The sequence below is a fragment of the Archocentrus centrarchus genome, chromosome 5, assembly GCF_007364275.1.
Source record: "Archocentrus centrarchus isolate MPI-CPG fArcCen1 chromosome 5, fArcCen1, whole genome shotgun sequence".
NCBI classification, from domain to species: domain Eukaryota; kingdom Metazoa; phylum Chordata; class Actinopteri; order Cichliformes; family Cichlidae; genus Archocentrus; species Archocentrus centrarchus.
The window spans coordinates 14,034,881-14,057,547 of record NC_044350.1 but is presented as its reverse complement, the minus strand read 5'-3'; the positions used below and the strand labels follow the sequence as shown (position 1 = coordinate 14,057,547).

The 22,667-nt window shown below is 41.5% G+C and overlaps 1 protein-coding gene across 1 annotated transcript in view; it reads left to right on the top strand.

Annotated features, from left to right (window-relative positions):
- ppfia4 (PTPRF interacting protein alpha 4) overlaps positions 1 to 22,667 on the top strand; it is a 61,461-nt gene that overhangs the window by 29,765 nt on the left and 9,029 nt on the right. The window contains 13 exon segments of the mRNA XM_030728807.1: positions 12,943 to 13,044; positions 13,290 to 13,454; positions 13,865 to 13,939; positions 14,420 to 14,491; positions 16,353 to 16,537; positions 16,539 to 16,572; positions 19,472 to 19,559; positions 19,562 to 19,605; positions 20,724 to 20,807; positions 21,559 to 21,690; positions 21,855 to 21,917; positions 22,575 to 22,620; positions 22,623 to 22,665. Of these exon segments, the coding sequence (XP_030584667.1) occupies positions 12,943 to 13,044; positions 13,290 to 13,454; positions 13,865 to 13,939; positions 14,420 to 14,491; positions 16,353 to 16,537; positions 16,539 to 16,572; positions 19,472 to 19,559; positions 19,562 to 19,605; positions 20,724 to 20,807; positions 21,559 to 21,690; positions 21,855 to 21,917; positions 22,575 to 22,620; positions 22,623 to 22,665 (1,133 nt within the window).

Here is a 22,667-nt window from a genome sequence, read left to right as displayed (position 1 = left end):
ATGGCCTGTGGCACAACTTGTCATAATATATAAAATCTAGGGTTAGATTTAGTTTCAGATGCTCCCTTGTCACAAGAGGTAGCAACGGCAGGTAGCCCCGCATGTTTGAGTTGGCATGGTTGAGTTAATGCTGGATACCTTTCCTGACACAAACCCCAAAGGGATTGTGTCACCAGCTGGAATTAAACAAGCAACCTTTTGTCTGCCAGTAAATGTGTTAAATCACTAAGGAGCCACATCCTACAGATAGATGATCCATCCATCCATCCATCCATCCATCCGTTCCCAGGCTAGCCGAGAGATATAGTCTCCCCAGCGTGTCCTGGGTGTACCACAGGGCCTGATCTATAATTTTTTTTGGACAAAGGCAATTTTTGTAGTTTTTGCCTGTGTACACCACCATAGCGGATTTTAAATCACTAATGACCCAAAGCACACTGCAAAATTAACCCAAGAGTTTCTACTGTAAATCTTCAGTTGGCAAGTCAGTCACCATGACGTCCACGGTTCCTAGGCTTTATGCAGTCATTCACTGCAAAGGATTGTCATCCAAGTATTGAAAACAGTACTAAGTTGTGTTAGTTTGTGCAGTTCATGTTTGAGCCTCTGGAAATGGGGGACTGTGTATAAAAAACAGTTAATGCAAACTTTGCTGAAGTTGAGGCTTCAAAACAGGCTTTCGCAAACCAGTTGGTGACTTCGAGATGGCTGTATCCGTCTTTTGCACAGTGAATTGTGTTGTGACACGTCATCATCATACTGGCACTGTGAACATTTCCAGTAATGGTGGTCTAGTCGTAAGCTGTTAGCTGTGTTCAATTCCCACTAATTAGTGGGGTCACATGATTTGGTAACAGCTCAGTTTATCTACAGAAAACAACAATCTAACACTGCAATTATAAAGCACCCTTAGGAATCTTTTCCTGTACAACACACCAGACAGGGTTTCAGACTAGCGAAGTGCATGCACTGTGATATTATACTGAGAAAGAAGGGACAAAGCAGACTATCATTTATAAATAGAAAGATTCAGCACACACAATGTCATGCTGGAGGAAATGGGTCTGTTGAATTTGTGTTGAGTAAGCAATGACTGGAGTTTTTTTATTAGGAGGAAATAGAGCATTTAATTTCATGCTAATTCTCAGCATTAGCGCCAAATGTGATTTTAAAAACTCCCTCTGCACTGAGTGCCAGAACTTTGATGTCTGTGCGCACGTGTGAATGTGTGTGAGTAAGCAATAGAGAACAGGTGGCCAGAGCCCCAAGTCCTCGTCTAAACCCTGCCCCTTCCTTCCTCTGTCAGCTGATGCACTACGAGCTGCTCTGCCTCCTCCTTCCTTCATCCCCATCATTTCTGTCTCATTCTGTCTTCATCGCTGATCAAAATCATACTATCATCATCATTTTTTCCTTCAGCCTGTCCCTGTTTATCCATCTCTCTACCCTCACTTTCTCTTACTCTCTCGCTCTCTCTTTATTCTTCTCCCCTGCTGTCTCTTATCCCAGGCTGTAATGAGATCAGGCTGGCTAGTGGAGTGCTGTTGTCCGAGCGAAGGGCAGAGGGAGCAGTACAGGAGTTTCATCTAGCCCTGCTACACTCTTTGTGGACCAGGATTCTGAGGAATTTTCCCTCTTTTCCACTATCCTCACCCTCTTACCTACTACTCTTCATTCTCTTCCTGTCACTCATTTTAAGGGGTGTCCATTTCAAGGATCTGATATGTTTAGCATTCACCATGAACCCTACAGTCAAGATCCACCTTCAGAATGGGACCCACTTTAACACCTACATGTACCAGGTAGGGACTCATCATTCATACACTGTGTGGATATTTCCAGTGAAGGATTGTCTTTAGCTCAAACAGCTCACTCTGCGGTCTCCATATGTCCTTGCCCGAGTATTGATTTCAGTGCTGATGGCTCTTTTCTAGGTCTGAGATATGGCCTCCTCTCCACCTCTTCCTCCCTCCTCCTCCTTCCTTTTTCACCACTATGCCTCAATCAAGCTGCAAAGAATGATTAATACCTCACAGTAATGCAAATTGCATATTAGTTTAGAAATGTGGGCACACCGTCACCAATAAGGCTTTTCGCTGGTTGATGTGGTTAGTGGCACGTTTTCAACTTCCATTGTTCATGAACATAATAGAGATAGATATCTGTCATGCACTGATTAGGAACTCTCTCTTCTTCTGTGACTGCTGTGCATGCTTGACTTGCCGTATGCCTATTATGGCACGCGCGCAAGAGACAGACTCTACTGATGCGCAACAAAAACTCTTTGTGCTTCTCCTTTCAACCGAGCAGAGGAAGTATTCCCCTCTCATCCTTCCTCTCTTTCCTTTGTCCCTTTTTCTGGTGCAGGTTTTGTTTTGCTTTGATGAAGAAAACTCTGATACATGAATGGATGCTATTCTGGGTTTAGGCCTTCAATGGCACGGAGGAGGAGAGAAAGTTGGGAAACTTGCAGGGATTTGACACCTATTTGCAAGCTGAATATGACATTCTGAAACATGGCGACATGCCTGATGTGCCAGCTATGCTGTCTTATGTTGCTACAATACAATACACCGTGTCATATTTGTATGCCAGAATCAGGCTGCTTTAAAACTTTTGATATGCATATTTTTACAGCGGTGGCTACTGGGTTTCTCCCAGGTTTTATTTAAAGCCTTTCGAAAATAATTCAAAGTTTTCGGTACACCCACGCTTTGATTTTATCAGTGTTTCAGAACAGTACAAATCTGGGGCAGCTTTGTCCCGTTATTCCTAATATGCTTCACCTGCACTCTAACAAATTGCCGCAGGAATACAGGAAATTTTGTACAGTAATATGCCACCCTTTATGAATAATGCTGAAGGTAGGTGCAAAAGGCTCGTGGGAGTGTAAATGTTTAAGTTCAAATTATTACTTTAGAAATTTTGTGGTGGTTGCTTCGGTTATTTTTGACTTTGGTTGGAGTGTGCGTGTGATGCAGTATCTAGAATCTGTATGATCAAGTTCATTGTTCAGGTTCTCCACTGGCCAATCACCATGATCGAGAATCCTGTAGAACTCTACAGCATTCCTGTAATTGTGTAATGCATTGAAGAATACAGTAAACTGTTTATGTAGCTCACAGTCAGAGCACTAAAACTGTATGATGGCAACCAAACACTTGATGGTATTAAGCTTTAAAACTTATATTATATACACTGCAGTAATTACATTTCTTACATTTAAAAACTGTAAAGAAAACCAAGCTGCCAGCACTTGTAGCTGTGTAGGCTGAATTACAAGCAATTCAAGCTACACTGGTGCAACGGGACAGATGGATTTTAATGCACCTGTACCGTTACACCAGTGCAGCCATTAAGGTTTGTATTGTTATTTAGTTTCTACACTGTGCCTTCTGCAGGAAAACTTTTGGAAAAGTTTTTGGTTATACTCATGCCTCCAGAGCATCAGTCAGAGTAGGGATCTGTCAAGGCTGCAGGCAGCTGCTGCTGCTGCAGCCTTCCCCAGTATGTCACACCATCACACAGAAGGAAAATCTCTCAGCAGCTTAGTGCATGTTTGTGTTTTAGTGTGTGCACCCATATAGATGTGCAGCTGAGTGTCTCTGCATTCGTCTGATGAAACGCTCATGCAGAGTTTGTCTGCTGCTCAAAACACTTTCTTAATGAGCCGTTGCCATGGCGTTAGCAGCAATGCGAGAGGAGGCGTCATGGCAACAGATTACTCACTGGCTACTTTAGGGCCAACACCCCAGCAAGGTGTTGTGCGGTCACAGTTCCTGTGTGCGTGCGCACTTGTGTGTGTGTGTGTTGATTAAGATTTGCCAGAGGAAGGTCGAGTCCACCTTTCGGCTGTTTGCCACCTCGCTCTTGCTCGCTCTGCAGTGGTGAAGAGTTACAGGGCTGGGATATCTGAATCTCCCCAGGGACTCACTCATTCTCCAGTCTTGGACTCTGCATTCATCTTTGCTGTGGCATCCCTTGGTGAATTACCAAGATTTATATCACAGTTGGAGTAGTGTCTCTTGGTGTGCGCATGGGAAATAGTTTAGTCAGTAGATATAATCTCTGATATTGTGTTTGTTCATCTTTGCCTTTCCACAGCAAATGAACAGTTCTGTGGTTTTAATCTGAAAAGATTAAGCTTCACCAGTGCATTATTCTGGATTTGCAGTGTAGAACTTGCATCACCATTTATGCAGAGAAAAACACTTGATATATTAGTGTCTTTACAATTCAGTTCAGCTAGACCTTGCTGTAATACTTGAGTGAACTCCATATTAGGCAGAACTTAACTGACCTAATAGAACAATTTAATAGATAGGCACATATTACTTTAATTTCACTTGTTTATACTAAGAAAAAAAATGTCATTGAGGGTTACCCTCATTTTTATTCTGTCACACCAACCCTCTCCTTCACTACATCCATCCTCTTTTTCTCCTGCCTGATAGCTCCACATTCAACATCCTTTTTCCAATATATGCACTATCCCTTCTCTTCACATGTCCAAACCATCTCAACTTTGCCTCTCTAACTTTGTCTCCAAACCTGAGCTGTCCTTCTGATATGCTCATTTCTAATCCTGTCCCTCCTGGTTACTCCCAGCAAAAATCTGAGCAGCTTCAACTCTACCTCCAGGCCATACATCATAATGTAGCAGGTCTCACTACCATCTTGTAAACGTTTGCTTTCACTCTTGCTGCTATGCTTCTATCACAAGTCACCCCTGACACTCATCTCCACCCACTCCACCCCTGTCTGCATTCTCTTCTTCACCTCTCCTGTGCACGGTCTGTTGCTTTGGATGGTTGACCCCAGGTATTTAAACTCATCCACCTTCACTACCTCTGATCCCTGCAGCTTCATTGGTACACCCATCTCATTCACACACGTATTCTGTCTTGCTTCTACTGACTTTCATTCCTCTTCTCTCTAAAGCATACCTCCGCCTCTTTCACCTACTCTACACCCTACTGTCACTACAGATCATAGTATCATCTGCGAACATCATAATCCATGGAGACTCCTGACCTCAGCTGTCAGCACTGTCTATCACCACTGCAAACAAGAAGGGGCTCAAAGCTGATCCCTGATGTAATCCCACTCCCACCTTGAACCCATCTGTTACTCGTACCACACACCTCACCATTGCCTAGCTGTCCTCAAATATGTGCTGCACCACACTTACAAACTTCTCTGGCACTCTTGACTTCCTCATGCAGTATTTCAGTTGACACCTTATTATATGCTTTCTCTAGATCCACAAAGACACAATACAGTTTCTCCTGTCCTTCTCTGTACTGCTCCATCAACACTCTCAAAGCAAACATCACATCTGTAGTGCTCTTTCTCTGCATGAAGCCATACTGCTGCTGACTGATCATCACCTCTCTCCTCAACCTAGCTTCAGCAACTCTTCTTAGTATATCTTCATTGTATGGCTCATCAGTTTACATGATTCAATTTAAAAGGATGCAAACAATAAAATAAAAGGAAACTGAAAAACACGAAAATGCCATTTATTCAAGATACAAGATCCCGATACAAGAGGCAACTCAATTAAAGAAAGTATAAACAGAATTAAATGTATTTGTGATCTTGAATTTACCAATGAATTCATTGTTAGGGTGCACTGTGAAGAGTTCAGGGTGGTTGGAGAATAAAAACTAAACAAGTCTTCCAAGTTCAGTATGTACATACAGTAAAAGGCATTGGACCAAGTTTAATAGTACCCATAGCACCAGTGTAGCATAAAAGTGATGTGCATTGGCAGTTTTCCAATGACAGCCTTCTAGATAAACCATAGCATATGTCTGTCACATCTCACAGGCCATAGAGACACCCAACCTTTTCACATAAGATGCAGTGATGAGTACAATAAACATCATCATGGAATAAACCTAAAGGCAGAATGATAAACATTGTCCAAGTGCATAAGAGTGGATGTTTAGTATGTGCATCTGTTTTTTTAGAGATTCAAAATATATTCAAGGTGCTGATGTGCAATATCAGAAATCAGCATAAATGATATCATATAACACAACCCTGTCCTGTGAATCATGTGAATATGATGTGCGAATGTTTACAGCTTCGGTCCCTTTCCTGTCTTGCTTCGTCACAAGTGTTCCTTGTTTTCTTTCCTCCCACCTGCTGCTGCTCACAGAGGTACTGCTTGGCCTCAGTGAGTTCAGGCTCTGGCGAGCATCCATTTATGCTTGTTTTGGCTTCACTGTCTTGTTAACCCAGTCACACAATTCAGAAGTACAACTGATCAGTTTGTAAATTAATTGTAAAGACGTAACTTCCAGGAGTTACCTGCCAGTGAAGTGAGATCATTTACAGTTCTGTGACTTTTTGACTCTCACTAACAAATTCCAGTTTCTTCAACAAGCTGTGAAGAAGCATTTCAACATTGCTGAGAATTTCTGCATGTAAAGAGACCAAAATGCCAGATGCCCATTATCAGCATCATCCTGGTTCCTTCACCTGAAACCATAGAGCTTGCGGGCTCCCGTGTCACCCCTCAGCTGTGATGCTGTTAAGTGATGTTACCAGAAGCTAAATTTGGTTATAGTTAAGTACACGTAGTCCACCACTTGTTAGTACTTTTAAGTACACTATAATGTTACTTTCATTTAGCTCCCTTATATCTTGCATGAAGTTATTTAAGGCAATAACAATGTCATAGCACATCAGGAGGAAATTCTGTGCTTTCTGTTAAATTTATTGTGGCTAGCATTTTACCAGCACTCTGAATATGATTGACTGTGGCAGCATGGTAGTATGGTGCATGATGTTGAAGTGGTTAGCACTGTCATCTCACAGCAAGAAGGTCCTAGGTTTGAATCCAGTAACTGACCGGAGCCTTCCTGTGTGGTGTTTGCATGTTTTCCCGTCTCTTCTTCAGTTTCCTTCCTCCCACAGTCCAGAGACATGCATGTTAAGTTAACTGGTGATTCTAAATTGGCCGTAGGTGTAAATGGTTTTCTTCATCATCCCTGTAACAGTGGATCCCTGTGCACCCTTTCTCTTTCCCTATGACAACTGGGATAGGCTCCAGCCCCACTGCGACCCTTAATTGGATAAGCATAAGAAAGTGGACAGATGGATGGATTGGATATGACTGATGTATTAATTTGTAAATCACAGCCAGTGAAGGTGCCATGCCGGGTATTTTACAGTGATTACATCAATAAGAACAGAAACTGAAAGACCTACTTGATTATTTTGCATTTTCCTATGGAAGTAACTGGGTTATTTAAGCTATATATTATATAAATGTACTAAATACATAGATAGCTGAGCAACAGATAGAAGCATAAAAAAATGACACATTTAAAAAAAAAAAAACCTCCAAATTTAAAAGGCTAAGTTCAGCCACTGGTGAAACTCTTTGATTCCCTTTATGTGGTGCAAAGTACTAGAAAGCAGTATTCCCAAGTTGTTGAGTGTATTAAGAGTTATAGCCAGTGCTGGGATTTGGTCTGATGAGCATTAGTTTTAACTTTAAGAGGAGACATGAAATAGTGCTCAGTTCACTGGGATACATTTAGAGGAATTTAAAAAGGATAGGACTTGTTCCACTGTTGCATCTGGAATGAAGAGTTATGTGATGTAGTGTTGACAAGGTGTAAAGGTGTGAAGGGCTAGTATCTGTCATGATCCGGTCCCCCGAGCTCACAGTCAGTTTTCTCAACCAACAGGAAATAACTGGCAAGTGAAATATAACCACGTCAGTCCTGATGACTGCTTTGCCACCTGTCTCCTGTCTCTCTCTCTCTCTCTCTCTCTCTCTCACACACACACACACACACACACACACACACACACACACACACACACACACACACACACACACACACACAAATTAAATTCCACCTGATATTTTTTTACTGAAAAAAAATTCCACAATGCCTTTGGTGCTGAGATGATGAGCATCCAGTAAACTGAGCTTACTGTTATTATGACACTGACTGTACCCTCCATATCCTTATCATGCAGGAAAGAGTGAATGAGCAGGTGTGAGGGCGGCTTTAGGTACAGTTCAGGTGTGCAGTGTAGGTCAAGTCCCCATAGTACTAACCTCTATGCATGCTGCACACGTACAGCAAAGCACACAAACACACACAAATAGAAGAGGATAACAACAGTCACAATAAATCTTATATAGTTTTTTTTTTATTTTGTGTGTGTGTCTGTGTGTGTGTGTGTGTGTGTGTGTGTGTGTGTGTGTGTGTGTGGTGTGTGTGTGTGTGTGTGTGTGTGTGTGTGTGTGTTTGAGGGAGACTCTTAGCCCTTTTTTTATCCCACTCCACTTCAATCTCTCGCCTTCTCTTTCTCTGCACACACACACACACACACATACAGATACACAGCATTTTTTTTTCATCCTTTAATCCCAAACTGCTTAAGGAAGGGAAGGGGAGAAATCCCTTTACAATGTCTGGGCTCAGCAGTGTTTGGTAACCACTCACTATCTCACATTGTGGTTGGAGGCAGCCGTGTTCCTCCAGACACCCAGAATCTTCTCTCTGGGCTCTGTATGATATGCTCTCTGACAGATGTCGAGGTTTTTGTCAGTGAGCCATGTTTGTGTATGACTGTTGTTTTGGAAATGTTAAAAGGTTTTTTTTTTTCTTTGGGTTTTGGGGTGTGTAAAATTATATAGTATGTTGGGTTGTATGAAAAAGAGAACAAAATCAAAGGCAGTAAAGGCTGATAAAGGAAGGCATTCAACAGACCATGAGAAATAATATGGAGGATTTCTTTGTTTAGATAATGTGTTACATATAACACTTGTTTTGTTCCATTTCATAAATATTTAAAATCCTGTATTCATATCTTTCTTCTAATTTGTTTGTCAGTGCAGGTTTCTCCCATCTGCATTTTCTGCATGTGTGTGGTTGCTGTTGTTTTTCAACATGTTAAGATTGGCAAAAGATGAAGGGATGAAGAGATCAACTAGAAAATGCGAGAGGTGGCCTGTTGAGCCTTTTTGTCATGATTGAAAGAGAGAGTGAGCGCTAACATCTGTTGGTGGATTTGGGCCGAGCACATGTCTATTGGAACACCCCTGTGGACCCTGTGGAATAAGGGAAAGTAAAATGAACAAGCTGACCCATTTTCCCCTTTCCTCTAGTCACTCCTTTCCTCTCTCGATCCTATTCATTCGCTCCCCTCTGCTCTACACTCTTGGGTTTTTTGTTTGCTTTTTGCTTGCAGCATGACAGATGGGGAAAATAGAAATGCAGAGATCAATACGTTTGTGTTTGCTGTGTGGGTTCGCTTTTAATGTATTATTTTAATAATAATTTTCAACAATTCAGTGCAGTCTCTATGGAACAGTGTATGCCTGTCCTGGTGGATGAAATCTTTTTTATATCTCATCTGTACACTGGAGTCAGATGACAGGACAAATATTAAAAACAGCAAGCAAATTTAGAGATAGATATTTTTTTCCCCGTGATGTTCAAATTACTGATCTGGGCAGATTTTCCTGTGCTAAATATCACAAAAGTGGCAAAGTGGTATACGCTGTCAGAAAGAGTAGCATCATTAGTGTAAAGCTAAAGGTAAGACAGAAATGTGGGGCTAATTAAAAGTAATGAGAGCAGTATGGGTCATCCCCCTACATCAGCTACTGACATCATTAGCCTCTTCAAAGTTTACAGTAACGAACTCGGATAAAATTTCACTTCCCCCACCAAGATGCATAACCTCTTGATTAAAAATAAAATCAAACTTGCAGGAGAAACACTCCATCCATCATGCACATTAATGGACGTAATGTGATTGTTTATACCTATTATATTTCTGTGTGAAAAAGGCTGCAACAAATGTGTCGTACATATCCTTCAGCAGGGCTGTGTGTAAGCTGTTCACACTGAGATTATCCAACTTTATATTTTTCATGGGATTTCAAATGTTAATGAAAATTAACTATCCATGGAGTGTATGATATTTTCTCTGTTTATCCCTTATAAAGTACTATATCCTCTCATATAAATCCAAAGTTTTTAATCTTATGATACCAGTATAATATTACAGAGGTGCTCCAAAGGTTCTCCAATAGTCATCATTCAGCAGCACGTCTGTTTTGGTGGTGGTGACCAGTGCAAATGGAACATTAATAACCATTAATACCACATTTAATAACACTAAATGTGGAGACATTTAACCTTTTCTTCCACTGATCAAAAGAGATTAGGGTGAGAACCAGTTAAAGCTTTCTATGATTTATCTGAGCTTGACAGGATGGGGACCTTTGTGATGTAATCAGAATTTCCATATATGTTTCAAATGTTGTAATACTCTGATAATAGGTAGAATGGACTGTGTCATTTCACACCTGTTCAAATGTCTTATATTGTTATTGCCCAGGGAGCTGTCAGGTGTATTGCCTCTGTGCTGTCAGTCTCATGTAGGTCTTTGCTGCAGCTGTGGAACTTTTGCAGTTTTAACTTTAAGAACAAATGTCTTCGTCAGGCCCAGCGTTTAGGTCATTTGTGCAAAACCTGAGACCAGGAGTGCAGTGTCATAGCTGCAGTGAGCTCCAGGACTTTAAAAAGCACGTGCCTGCATGTGGATGTGTGTGTGTGTGTGTGTGTGTGTGTGTGTGTGTGTGTGTGTGTGTGTGTGTGTGTGTGTGTGTGTGTGTGTGTGTGTGTGTGTGTGTGTGTTGGACAAGCAGAGAGACCATAAGCCTCTGGGTATTGGTTGGGACTAAAGCCAAGATCACAGGAAATGCCAGCAAAGCACCAAGTGACATTCAGACAACATACACAAAAACAAATGCTCACACACTCGTGCACACATAGATGCACAAACGTCAGTAAACAAACAACCATTCAATCTTGTTCCAGCATGATCGATTGCAAAAAATATTAAAAATCAACTTCCAGTAGGAGATTTGTGTGCTACTGACTGGTTCTCTGATGTAGAGTGTAACAGCAGCACTGTTAGCACCTCATCTAATCGAGTACATCTAATCGATTGTAGACAGAAAATCACATAGGAAAGTGGATTAGATGTGGGGCTGTGAGACCAGGAAGCACCCTCTGATATGAGAATTGACTGCTTACACAGATTACATTAAACATTAATAATACTAGTGCAAATGTGGAGACTTTTAACCTTTTCTTCCACTGATCAAAAGAGATTAGGGTGAAAATCAGTTAAAGCTTTCTATGATTTATCTGAGCTTGACAGGATGCGGACCTTCTACTGCCAGACCAAAGCAGGTGAAGACGTGATGAAATCAGAATTGTATATGTTTTAAATGTTGTATTACTGTGATAAATAGGTAGGATGAACTGCATTGTGTTGACTCGTATTGAATGTACTGGTAAGGTACGCTGTGAGGTCAAAATGGGCAAAAAAAAAAACAACTACATTTATTTAATGTCTATGCAAACCTTTTGACTGCGTTCATATGATATGACGTATTGTATGGTCAGGTGAAACTCCATTAAAGTTTATGTACCATAAAAAAATCAATATGGCAGAGAAGTGCTTTCTATCACAGCCATCTCCAAACTATTACATTTCATGGAGCCATCAATTTACAGCGCCAAAAGAGCATAAAATGGCCAACAAATTTATAATGCGTGGGCATTTGCGCAGTTTAGTAAGGGATAGTGCTGATATCTCTGATGAGAACTGGAGAGAAGAAATTTTGTACTGAAAACTAAACTTTCAAATCTGTACAGGCACCAAAAAGCCATCAACAAAACTAGTTAGCTTAGCTGGTTAGCTTATCTGAAACAATAAAGACTTTTTTTTAGCTCTGTCCAAAAATAACAGCAGACATATATAGTTTGTTACCACAACAGTGGTAGTGAAATATTTTGTTACCTTTGGATGCAGCCGGACGTATTTTGCTTCTTTCTGTTATGCTATGTGAAGCAGTATGACTGTTGGCGTAACTTTTTAACGCTATTCGGGGATCGAGCTTCTCTTGACAAGAAACAACAAGCATGTTTCCCAAAATGTCCAATGGCTCTTTTAAATTGTGCTTCAGGCTAACCCAGGATTTACAGACTGTGAGTTCTTATAGACTACAACCTATTTTATGAGTTCGCCCTCCTCATTTCAGTTGTATTTTCTGTGCTATGCTACACCTAGCAGAAGTCTAACCAACAGAGTGGATCAGCCAGAAACCATTGTGGGCCAGTTTCAAGACACTCAGTGGTCAAGTTTTTCAAATGTGGCTTTAAAGGACATTCAGGGTGCTTGCAAGTGCTTAAAAGCTTCACTGAAGTGCACTGAAGCCTTCTGTCAGCAACTGAGGTTGGTGTATTGTGAATAACAGCTGGAGGTGTTTCATTGTCAGACAAAGTCACATTGCACTTACTGTTCTCATTGTTCTCAGTTCTCTCAATTCTACAAAATACACTTGAGAGAACTGAGAGACTTTTTTTCCACAGCGAAGGAAGCCTGCCATGGCACAAGAAGTTTGTAATCTTATCTGCAGCAGCACTGATTTGACCCCACCAACTATAGAGAAATATAAGAGCCAAAATATTACCCAGACACTGAGGTAGGCAGAGTGGCACTGCTCACATTTTGTTTATTCAGCTTAGATAGTGCTGTTTTGGTACCTAGTTTGTCATAGAATTTCCAGCCTCTTAGACAACTTCTTATCGCAGGTGCACAGAAAAAAATTTCCCAGACAAAATCTCTCACACAAAAACACTTTTCTTTTTGGAGAAGCCACCCTAGACTGCCCATTATTTAAGTCTGCCCTGACATCCCCTGCTGATAATGTGTTCCTTTTGTTTGTGTCTGGCCACCACGTAGCTTGGCCATATCCATATATACTTTAACTATGAAACTGCTGCTGTATTTGTGCTCTGTGAAACAAACGCACTCAACCATTACCTCGATCAGTGATATAGATTAACCTCTGTGTGGGGTATTATGTGTGTATTTGTTGTGTAGGAGTTTGCCACCCTTACAAGGAGCTGAACATATGCCGGGGAGCAGCTGCTGGAGAAAGAGGAGGAAATATCTGAGCTGAAAGCGGAAAGGAACAACACCAGGGTATGTGTGTGCTGTGTGTGTGTGTGTGTGTGTGTGTGTGTGTGTGTGTGTGTGTGTGTGTGTGTGTGTGTGTGTGTCTGTGTGTGTGTGTGTGTGGTGTGTGTGTGTGTACGCGCGTGTGAGTGTGTGTCTTTGAGGGTGTGCATGTGTGTGAGCGTGCGATTGCGCCGATGAAAACAAACAATGTTTCTGAAATTAGTATTCTCTTGGTCGTGCGTGCATTTATGCGTGTGTGCGTGCTGCAGCTGCTGTTGGAGCACCTGGAGTGCCTGGTGTCTCGTCACGAACGCAGTCTGAGAATGACAGTGGTAAAAGGACAGGCACCCCCGCCATCTGGAGTCTCCAGCGAGGTGGAGGTCCTCAAAGCTCTGAAGTCGCTCTTTGAACACCACAAGGCTCTGGATGAAAAGGTGGACTCTCTCTCTCACACACACACGCACAGACACACGCATGTATACTGCGTGACTGAGGTTAGTTCTTAGAAATAAATGAAGAAGCAACAGCTGACTAATTTAGAAACATGGAGACATTTTCTTGCTCCACATTTAAGAGAATTTCATTTTCAGCTGTTTTCTTGTTATTGACGACCGTCACTTTCAGAGGAAAAGACTGTTGCTGAATGGCTTTTCATAAAACAAATAGAGGAAGTCATGAGATTCATTAACAGAAAACACCAGCAGCAGCAAATTTAGACAGCAAATGGATGCTGATGAAAAAAAATAAAATAAAAAATGGCACTATATCATATAAAAATGGAAAATGAAAATTGATACTACACACTAAATGTGTTTGTGTGTGTGTGGTGGTGTGTGCTTGCCAGGTGCGAGAGAGGCTTCGGGTGGCTCTGGAGAGGGTTGCCACCCTGGAGGGACAGCTAGCAGCTACCACACAAGAGGTGAGGAGTGTGAATGTATGTGAAGAGCATGTGTGTGTGTGTGTGTGTGTGTGTGCGTGCGTGTGATTATTGGTAAGTAAAACATCTGCTCAATCCCTAGCAGACATCTGCTAAAGCCTCCAGTCTGATTGGATATAGCCTTCGTGTGTCACGCTGGGTGAGAGGCTCTGTCTTCTCAGTCCTCTGTTCATATTCATAAAACATCTATACATTAAAAGGTAATCAAAGAACAAATCCTAAATTTGATTTAAGGCCACTGTTTGCACTGATCAAAGAGTCTTATTTCACTAAAGCAACTCCTCCCGCACTTTTCTGAGGACTAATTCATATTTGTAGATATGTAAAACATGAGATCTTGTTGTCTGGCAGCCATGCTTTCCTCTGGAGGCTGGGTTTTGTTCTTGGATCGACTAAGTGACGAGAAAAGTAGTACGTACGTTATTCAGTGTTCTTTTTTTGTCTTTTTAATCTACATTGCAGTTGAACATGGTGAGACAGAGGAAGGACGGTGACTCAGTGGAGCGAACAGATGGATCCAAACCTACATGGAAGGTCTTCCTGGCTGTGTGATTGTTTTTCTGCTATGTGTTTATTTTGTGCCTGCTGATAGTATTTGTCTGCATGTCTGCATTTGTATCTCCTCTCTGTCTTCCTCCTACACAGTGACCCACACATATCTATACACAAAGGAGCTTTAAGGTAGCATAAATCTTCCTTTGCCTTTCTGATAGTGTAAAAAGTATTACTGACACTTGTTCCTTCATTCAACTCTGGTTTGCGGTCGGGGCTGAGATAAGCACACATGTAAGTGTGAGTGAATCAGAGTAGCAAAACCTCCGATGAAGATCCTGTTGCATCTGGATGGATGCTGCTTTCGTGATAGAGAAACAAAAAATTAACAGACCCGTATTACAAAAAGAATAATTAAACCTAAAAAAAAAAAAAATCAACAACTTTCTATTAAGAAAAAATAAAGTATGGAGGGGTTGTACCAAAGGATAAGCACAGACAGTGGGGGAGAAAGAAGAGAGAAGTGGCCATTAGTAGGATGAGTGTTGCCTAGATGTCACAGAGTGTGAACTGTGCGAACACACACTTGGTTAGGACATTTATCGATGACACCCGCTGCACTGCTGACAGTCACTGCCCTGCAGTGTTGCCAACACGTTCTCACTCCCAGCTCATTACATGCAGATGCTCTGTCAGGAACCGTTTCTTGCCACACAAGGGGGCACCCCCTCGAGAGTGTTTTCCATTGTACCGGACCACCTGTAGTGTCAATTTCCTACACGAGGAAGAACAAAAGACTGCGTTTAAAACAGCAGTCATACTGACGACAGAGCAGAAAAGATTGAGTGCCACCTGGAACCACTTTCTTTTTCCTTTTTTTTTTGCCTTCATGTTGGTTAGGTTTAGGCGTTATATTATGTTTATTTTAAGTTTTAAATATGCCCTTTCACAATGTAAAATATGCAGTATAAGACAAACTTCTCCATTTGCAGTAAGCACCTCTGACATTTCCTTGGTTACCACAGTTTACCTGCTCTTAGTATCACGATTACACGTCTGCCGACAATGACAACACCACCAGAGCCCTTTCTCCTGTGCTTTTATCACATCTGTTTCATGAAATAAGGGACTCCTTTTTGAAATCTGCTGGCTTGACCTGCACAGTGCAAAGCACCACTAAAGGTACTCAGTGCGTTACAACGTGAAGCCGATGAGTCCTGACAAGTTGAGAGTGGAGAACGGACTAATGTTGCAACAAGCTTTCTGTAAGGAATATTTTTATTCAAATGGCACAAAAGTAAAATGCTGTTTTCAGCAGGATCTCTAACCAGAACATTACAGGGGAGCATTACAGGGTCCCACACAATGATGATGACAGTCTGCTCATATCATGCTGTTCCACGGTCCACGGTCACAGGGAGTCACTCTCTTAAGTAAACTGCATAAATCCCCAGGTGCACTAAATTACACAGTTTCATACTATTTAACCCTGTTTCCCCAGGTATTTGTGTGTCTTTAGGTTTCTGTAAGGAAGTCATAAGCAGGCAAATGGAAACACAAGGGAGCGAGGGGGGGTCCTACTAACTTTGGCTGCCCACTGTGTTGCTGTCTGAATGTATCCCTGAAGATTTGTTTAATTAAGACCCTGGAATTAACTCTGCACTCGAGTTTAGAGAGAAAAGAAGCAAGATCAAAACAACAACATGGCAGCCTACCCTCACATAAACCCTGTATACATAAAAACTCACCATTTCTTATCTAGGTCACCCAACAACTTTATCAGCTGTAAGACTCTCGATACCCTCCAACCACAGCATGTAGATTTGCATCTGTGTAACACATAAGATGCATTTCATGTGAAATGTCTATACTTATATCTGTAATTGTATGGTCTGCCTTACAGAGACTGCCCAATGGCTCTAAGCGCACACGTATTGACGGCAGCAGGGTGTCTGAGCTTCAGAGCGCTGTGGATCGGACCAATAAAGAGCTGCGCTCAAAGCCGCGAGCACAAGTGCCACTCTTAACCGCCCGCATCGCTGAGCTCGAGGCAGAGCTTGCAAATGCACGCAGACTGGCCGCAGTGAGGGCTGTCAATCAAACAACAGAGGGAACAGAGAGAGGTGACAGTAAAGGATGGAGTGCTTTGGTTCTGGGTGCCAGCAGTGGGCAGCAAAAATGTTAATTTTTCAAGGAAAAAAATGTAAATAACTTTCTGCTGATTTATGAGGAAATGTCATTATTTTAAAAAATGCACCTCTTTTTCTTATGCCACTGAAAGTTCTCTGTGCTACAAAGAAACCAGGTGGCATAATGGAAGGTGCTACATGCACAATACACACATCTGGATCAAGTAATTCATTAGAAAGAATTTTTAAAAGTTCTGTCAATTCAATTTTAACTATACATACAATATACATTAGTGACCCTCATCCCACCAATATATTTAACATACATGGACTACTAAGTGGGGTCCCTACAAACTCAAATAATTTACTGTAAGAAGCAATCATAATAGCAAAATAATAGTAAAACCTATTAGTTTATGTAATTGTCACCTAAAGAAAAAAGTATTATTATTATTGTAAAGTTGCCATTAATTAGCATATTCTGTAAAACAAAAATCTATACTTTTCTTTAATGTAACGTGTAGCTTGTATCCCAAGTATAATCCATATCATTACTTTAAAGCTTATTGACCATCCTTCACTTAAACATAAACATTATTTGTGTTGTATTTGTATACATGATGAATCCAGTCAGGGTAATTTTGACCCCAATATCGAATAACTGAAATGAACACACAACCGGCCAGCCCAGAGATCTAATCTCTCCAGCATGTCCTAGATATAGCAAAATACCTCAAGAGGTGTCCAGGAGGCATCCACCAACCACCTCAGTTGGCTCCTTTCAGTGTGGATGAGTAGTGGCTCTACTCTGAGTCTCTCCCAAATGACCGAGCTCCTCACCCCATCTCTTCAGGAGTCAAACACTCTTCACAGGAAATTTATTTTTGCCACTTGTATCTACAATCTTAGTCTTTAGTCACTCATGACAGGGTTGGAACGGTCACCACAATGGTGACCACAACAGACCAGTACGCCATCCACAGTAGTGCAGACACTGCACCAATCTGCCTGTCAATCTTCCACTCCACTCTCCCCCCTAAGACAGAGACTAGAAAGAGAGAGCATATTTCTCCCATAATGGCTTCTCTTCATTTGGCTCCCTGTTAGATCCAGAGTAAAATTTAAAATCCTTCTCCTCACATACAAGGCTTTGAATAATCAGACCCCATCTTATCTTAAAGACCTCATAGTACCATATTACCCCAATAGAGCACTTTGCTCTCAGACTGCTGGCTTACTTGTGGTTCCTAGGATACTTAAAAGTAGAATGGGAGGCAGGGTCTTCAGCTTTCAGGCCCCTCATGTGTGGAACCAGCTCCCAGTTTGGGTTTGTATACCACTCTGCATTTAACCATCAGCTATTATTTATCTCTGTGTGTGTCTTTTGTCCTGTCTCCCTCACCCCCAAAGCCACAAGCACATTGTGGCAGATGGCACCCCTCCCTGAGCCTGGTTCTGCCGGAGGTTTCTTCCTGTTAAAAGGGATTTTTTCCTTCCCACTGTCACCAAGTGCTGCTCATAGTGAGTCGGCTGATTGTTGGGGTTTTCTCTGTACTATTCTAGAGTCTTTACCTTACAATATAAAGCGCCTTGAGGTGACTGTTATTGTGACTGAATTGAATTGAATTGAATTGAATTGAACTGAATTAATATACTTAAATACCTCTACAACTCATCCCTTTTCCAGCTAAGGACCGTGGCCTCAGACTTGCTAGCCAACAGAACCACATCATCTGCGAAAAGCAGAGAGGAGATTCTGAGACCACATAACCCTCCATGCGTTGGCTGAGCCTAGAAATTCTGTCCATAAATATTAAGAACTAAATCAGTGACAAAGTGCAGCCCCGTCTGCCTAGTCTGGTTTACTTCTGGCAATGTGACCCAAGCTCTCACTGCAGTTGTACAGGGACCAGAAATGACTGAAAACAACTAAAGCTAATCAGACACAACAGGCAGTTAAAGCACACAATTTGCCACATACTGTGCTCAGGGCAGAACAGGGCTGTGACAGGAGGCACTACTTTCCTGTCTGTGATTAGGGACCAAAGGTAACACCTTTTGTGAGCAGATCTTCCAACTGAGTGTTGGACAGTGACATCAGTCGCAGAGTCGTCCTCACTCCCTGGAGGGTTATTGTTGCTCAGATTGGGACTTGGAATGCAATAGTTTCAGCTTTCCTTTTCATGTGTGGCACAACCAGGACATGCCCCAGCTGTCTCAGGTACAGTGGATCCAGCTACGTCTCCATTGTTCTGATACCTTAAATCTGGGAAGTTCCCCATCCAGATGATGAATGCAGCAATGGCATCTGAGCTTTCTTTTTTAAAACAATGACAGAGTGCCCCTACAACCCCTGGATATTGTGGGTTACTTTAATTTAGGACCCATGGCAAACATTAACTGAATACATGCATATCATGCACATCATTAAGAAACAATCTGACAAAGTCATAAAAAATTGCAATGATCAAAAGAAACATAACAAAACAAAAAACAACCTGTGACATGACAAAAATATACCCCTATGAACCCCAGTTAGTAGGATGAGGGTTAAAGGACATTTATGGCATAATGATACATTTTTTATTTCAGTAACATAATTCAGTATGTGTGTTTATACTATCTATCTAGTTATACAAAGCAGAGATGTATAAGAAGTATTACTTAGCAGTTACTTCTATCTTGGTCCACTGTAGTAGCTTAGGCATTTTAATCAGTATACAGTTTAAATTTGCTTTAATTTTTAATACGCTGCTGATGAAAACCTGGAATCGGGATGGATAAAAACTGAAGCTTAAATAAACACTTTTGCTCTCTGCGTGTATAACACTGTAGACGTGATTGACTGTTACTGTTTGACTTGATTTTTAATGTTGTGTTTCTCCGCCTGTAGAGAGAGGATATGGAGGAGAGGATAACAACATTAGAGAAACGCTACCTGGCTGCTCAGCGAGAGACGACACACATCCACGACCTCAACGACAATTGGAAAACGAACTGGCCACCAAGGACTCCCTGCACCGACAGGTAACTCTCAACAACATCAGCCACACACAGTTAAAAAGGTAATAGTCTGCATAATGAGCTTTATTACAGGCTGAGAGCATAATTTTCATTCAAAAACATGCATTTATAGATAATTGTTTTTAAAACGTTAAGTGGAAATAGATGATGGCTGTCCCGCTTAATATCACTTTCCTGTTACATTGCTACAAAGCCATCAACACAAAAAGCTTTTTTTTTTTAATAAACATTTAATTTAATCAATTTTTAAGAATATGTTTTCATTCCTCTGCTATGTTCCTGCTTCCTTGACTGTTTTACAATGCTAATGCATTGTTAAGGGATACCAGAAATATCACATTTACCTTGATACAAGGTGACATATTTATATTAATTGTTCATTCAGGCTTATGTCTGCTCTCTTATGGCTTTCTCTCTGCAACATCTTAATATTTCACACCTCAGCCATTTGCAAAAATACATTTAAAGTTTGGAAGAGTATTATAGTCAGAGAGTGAGCAATAGAAACATACAGTACTGCTCCAAGGTTCATGTGTAGTTCAGGGTGAATCTAAGTTCAGCTCCTCATGGGAAACACCAGCAACATCCTCTGTGAATGACCATGTGCCATGTCCTTGCTACTCGCTGGCTGCACTAGACTGATTACACCTCTCTTGTGATTGCAATAATATCCTTCCTCTTCATTTGAATGTGTGTGTGTGTGTGTGTGGTGTGTGTGTGTGTGTGGTGTGTGTGGTTGTTGTGGTGTGTTGTGTGTGGTGTGTGTGTGTGTGTGTGTGTGTGTCCAGTGGCGGGTCGCCAGCTGCGGCGCTGCTGGATGGCAGCAGCGGCTGGCTCCGCCATGCGGCCGGCTGAGACCTGCCGAGGTAGGCTGCCCTGGCACAGAGAGTGCAGCGCTCTCCAAGTAACACACACACACACACCACACCCACCACCCACTATGGGTGTGCACGCATGCATGCACACGCACCACACACACACACAGCTGTAGAAGCTGTTGCAAATAGTACTGATATAATAAGATACACATATGTGATTTACAAATATAAACATAGATAAGCATGCAGGACAGCACAGTTCTTGAGGCAGTTGTACAGATATGTACGTGTCTCCCCCTGCAGGCTGAGGAGCGCCATGGCAATGTGGAGGAGCGGCTCAGACAGCTGGAGTCACAACTGGAGGAGAAGAACCAGGAGCTCGGAAGGGTGTGTGCCTGTGTGTGTGTGTGTGTGTGTGTGTGTGTGTTGTGTGTGTGTGTGTGTGTGTGTGTAGCAGCCCTGCAGGTTCTCTCTGACCTCTCACAATAATGTGTGTATGTGCAGGCTGATGCTCCACATTAGCTGGATGCCTTGACTCTTGGCTCTGTGCTCCCTCATGCATACATGTACATACGCAAACACACAGGAACACACATTCAAGAAGAGTTCTTCATTTTCCCAGTGCATTGTTGCATGAATTTAAACCAAATCCACATATCTTGCTGCAACACATCCCCCCTCCCCCTATAAGACTGATTGGCTGCTATCTTAGACTCTGAATAATTCACGCAAGGCTAATTTCTCTCTCTCGCTGAGCGATCTCATGACTATATTTAGTAGAAAGAGCTTTCGAGGATGCAGATGTGTGTTTGTGTTTGCCTGTGTTAATTTAGGTGAATCAAATTGCAGCAGAAACATATTAAGCATAGTGCTTCACATTTAAGAGAAGCCATTTAACCCTATTTTTTTATCATGGTGTAAATGACTGTAATTAAATCATTCAGGCTGTTAGATCCATTGTTGGCCAAGAAGACCTATATCTGGCAGCTGGTGATCTAGGGCTAAATACACACTTCATCCTTTAATCCATGTAGAGATGCTTGATTAGCTGCATAAATACACCCACGTGGAGTCTGTATCAAAGAGAAAATGTGATGATGTCACTCCCCTCGTCTGGTTTTCCCTGTCTGCTCATCAGGCTCGTCAGAGGGAGAAAATGAATGAGGAGCACAACAAGCGTTTATCTGACACTGTGGATCGTCTGCTCACTGAGTCAAATGAAAGGCTGCAGCTACATCTGAAAGAACGCATGGCTGCCCTGGAGGACAAGGCAAGGCCTGTACACATGCACTCATCAAAGCAACAGCATCATCTCATATTGTTGTTGTTTATGGTTCACAAACCAAATTAATGCCAAGTACAAGATATGTTCTTCTTAAACTACAGATTTGTTTGGACGCAGGTTCATGTTTGTGTTTGTTTGTTTGTTTTCAGAATGCTCTTATTCAGGACCTCGAGAACTGCCAGAAACAGCTTGAAGAATTTCACCACACCAGGGTCAGTAAGACTTCAGTGAATAAAAATCACTATTGTCCTTTTACGTTCAACTTTCATAATAACCAGTGAATTTGGCAAAATACAGTTTTCTGCTACACATATCTTGGGTATTTTAATTTTATACTGATTTTAGAAGGCAATATCAAGACAACTCATGGTATGGATTAAGTTCCCCACAAACATACCTAGAGTGGTTGAAATTACCTCCACTTTAAAAGCTAAACTGCCTACCTACCTTCAAGCCTTAGTCAAACCTATTAGGAAGCAATTATTTGCTATTTTCCCCTTTTTTTGGCATGACGCAGTGACCAAGATGATTTGTTGCTTTTACACAGAGTCGGGTCAGCACTGTACCAATTTTTTCTGTACTTAGTGCAAAATAAGAATGTGTCATCATCTTCTGAACTAGCAAGGGGGGAGCCAATGTCCATTTAGCTCTTTAATGCATCTTGGATAATTAATCATCATAAGGCTGACAGTACATTTTAATTTAATACTTTGATACTCATTTTTGATCAATTTTTGAAAGCCAGACTTTTTACTTGGACTTTTTACTTACCTTTTCTCATAATGGAGTATTTTTGTAGCCTCGATCTTGCTATTTTCGCTAAAGAAAATATATCTATACTTCCTCCAATATGCTCCTTTTTCCTTTAGGAAAGGCTGATTGGAGAGATTGATAAGCTAAGAAATGAGATTGACCATTGAAACGCCGCAGTGGTGCATTTGGAGATGGAACTCATCCTCGGT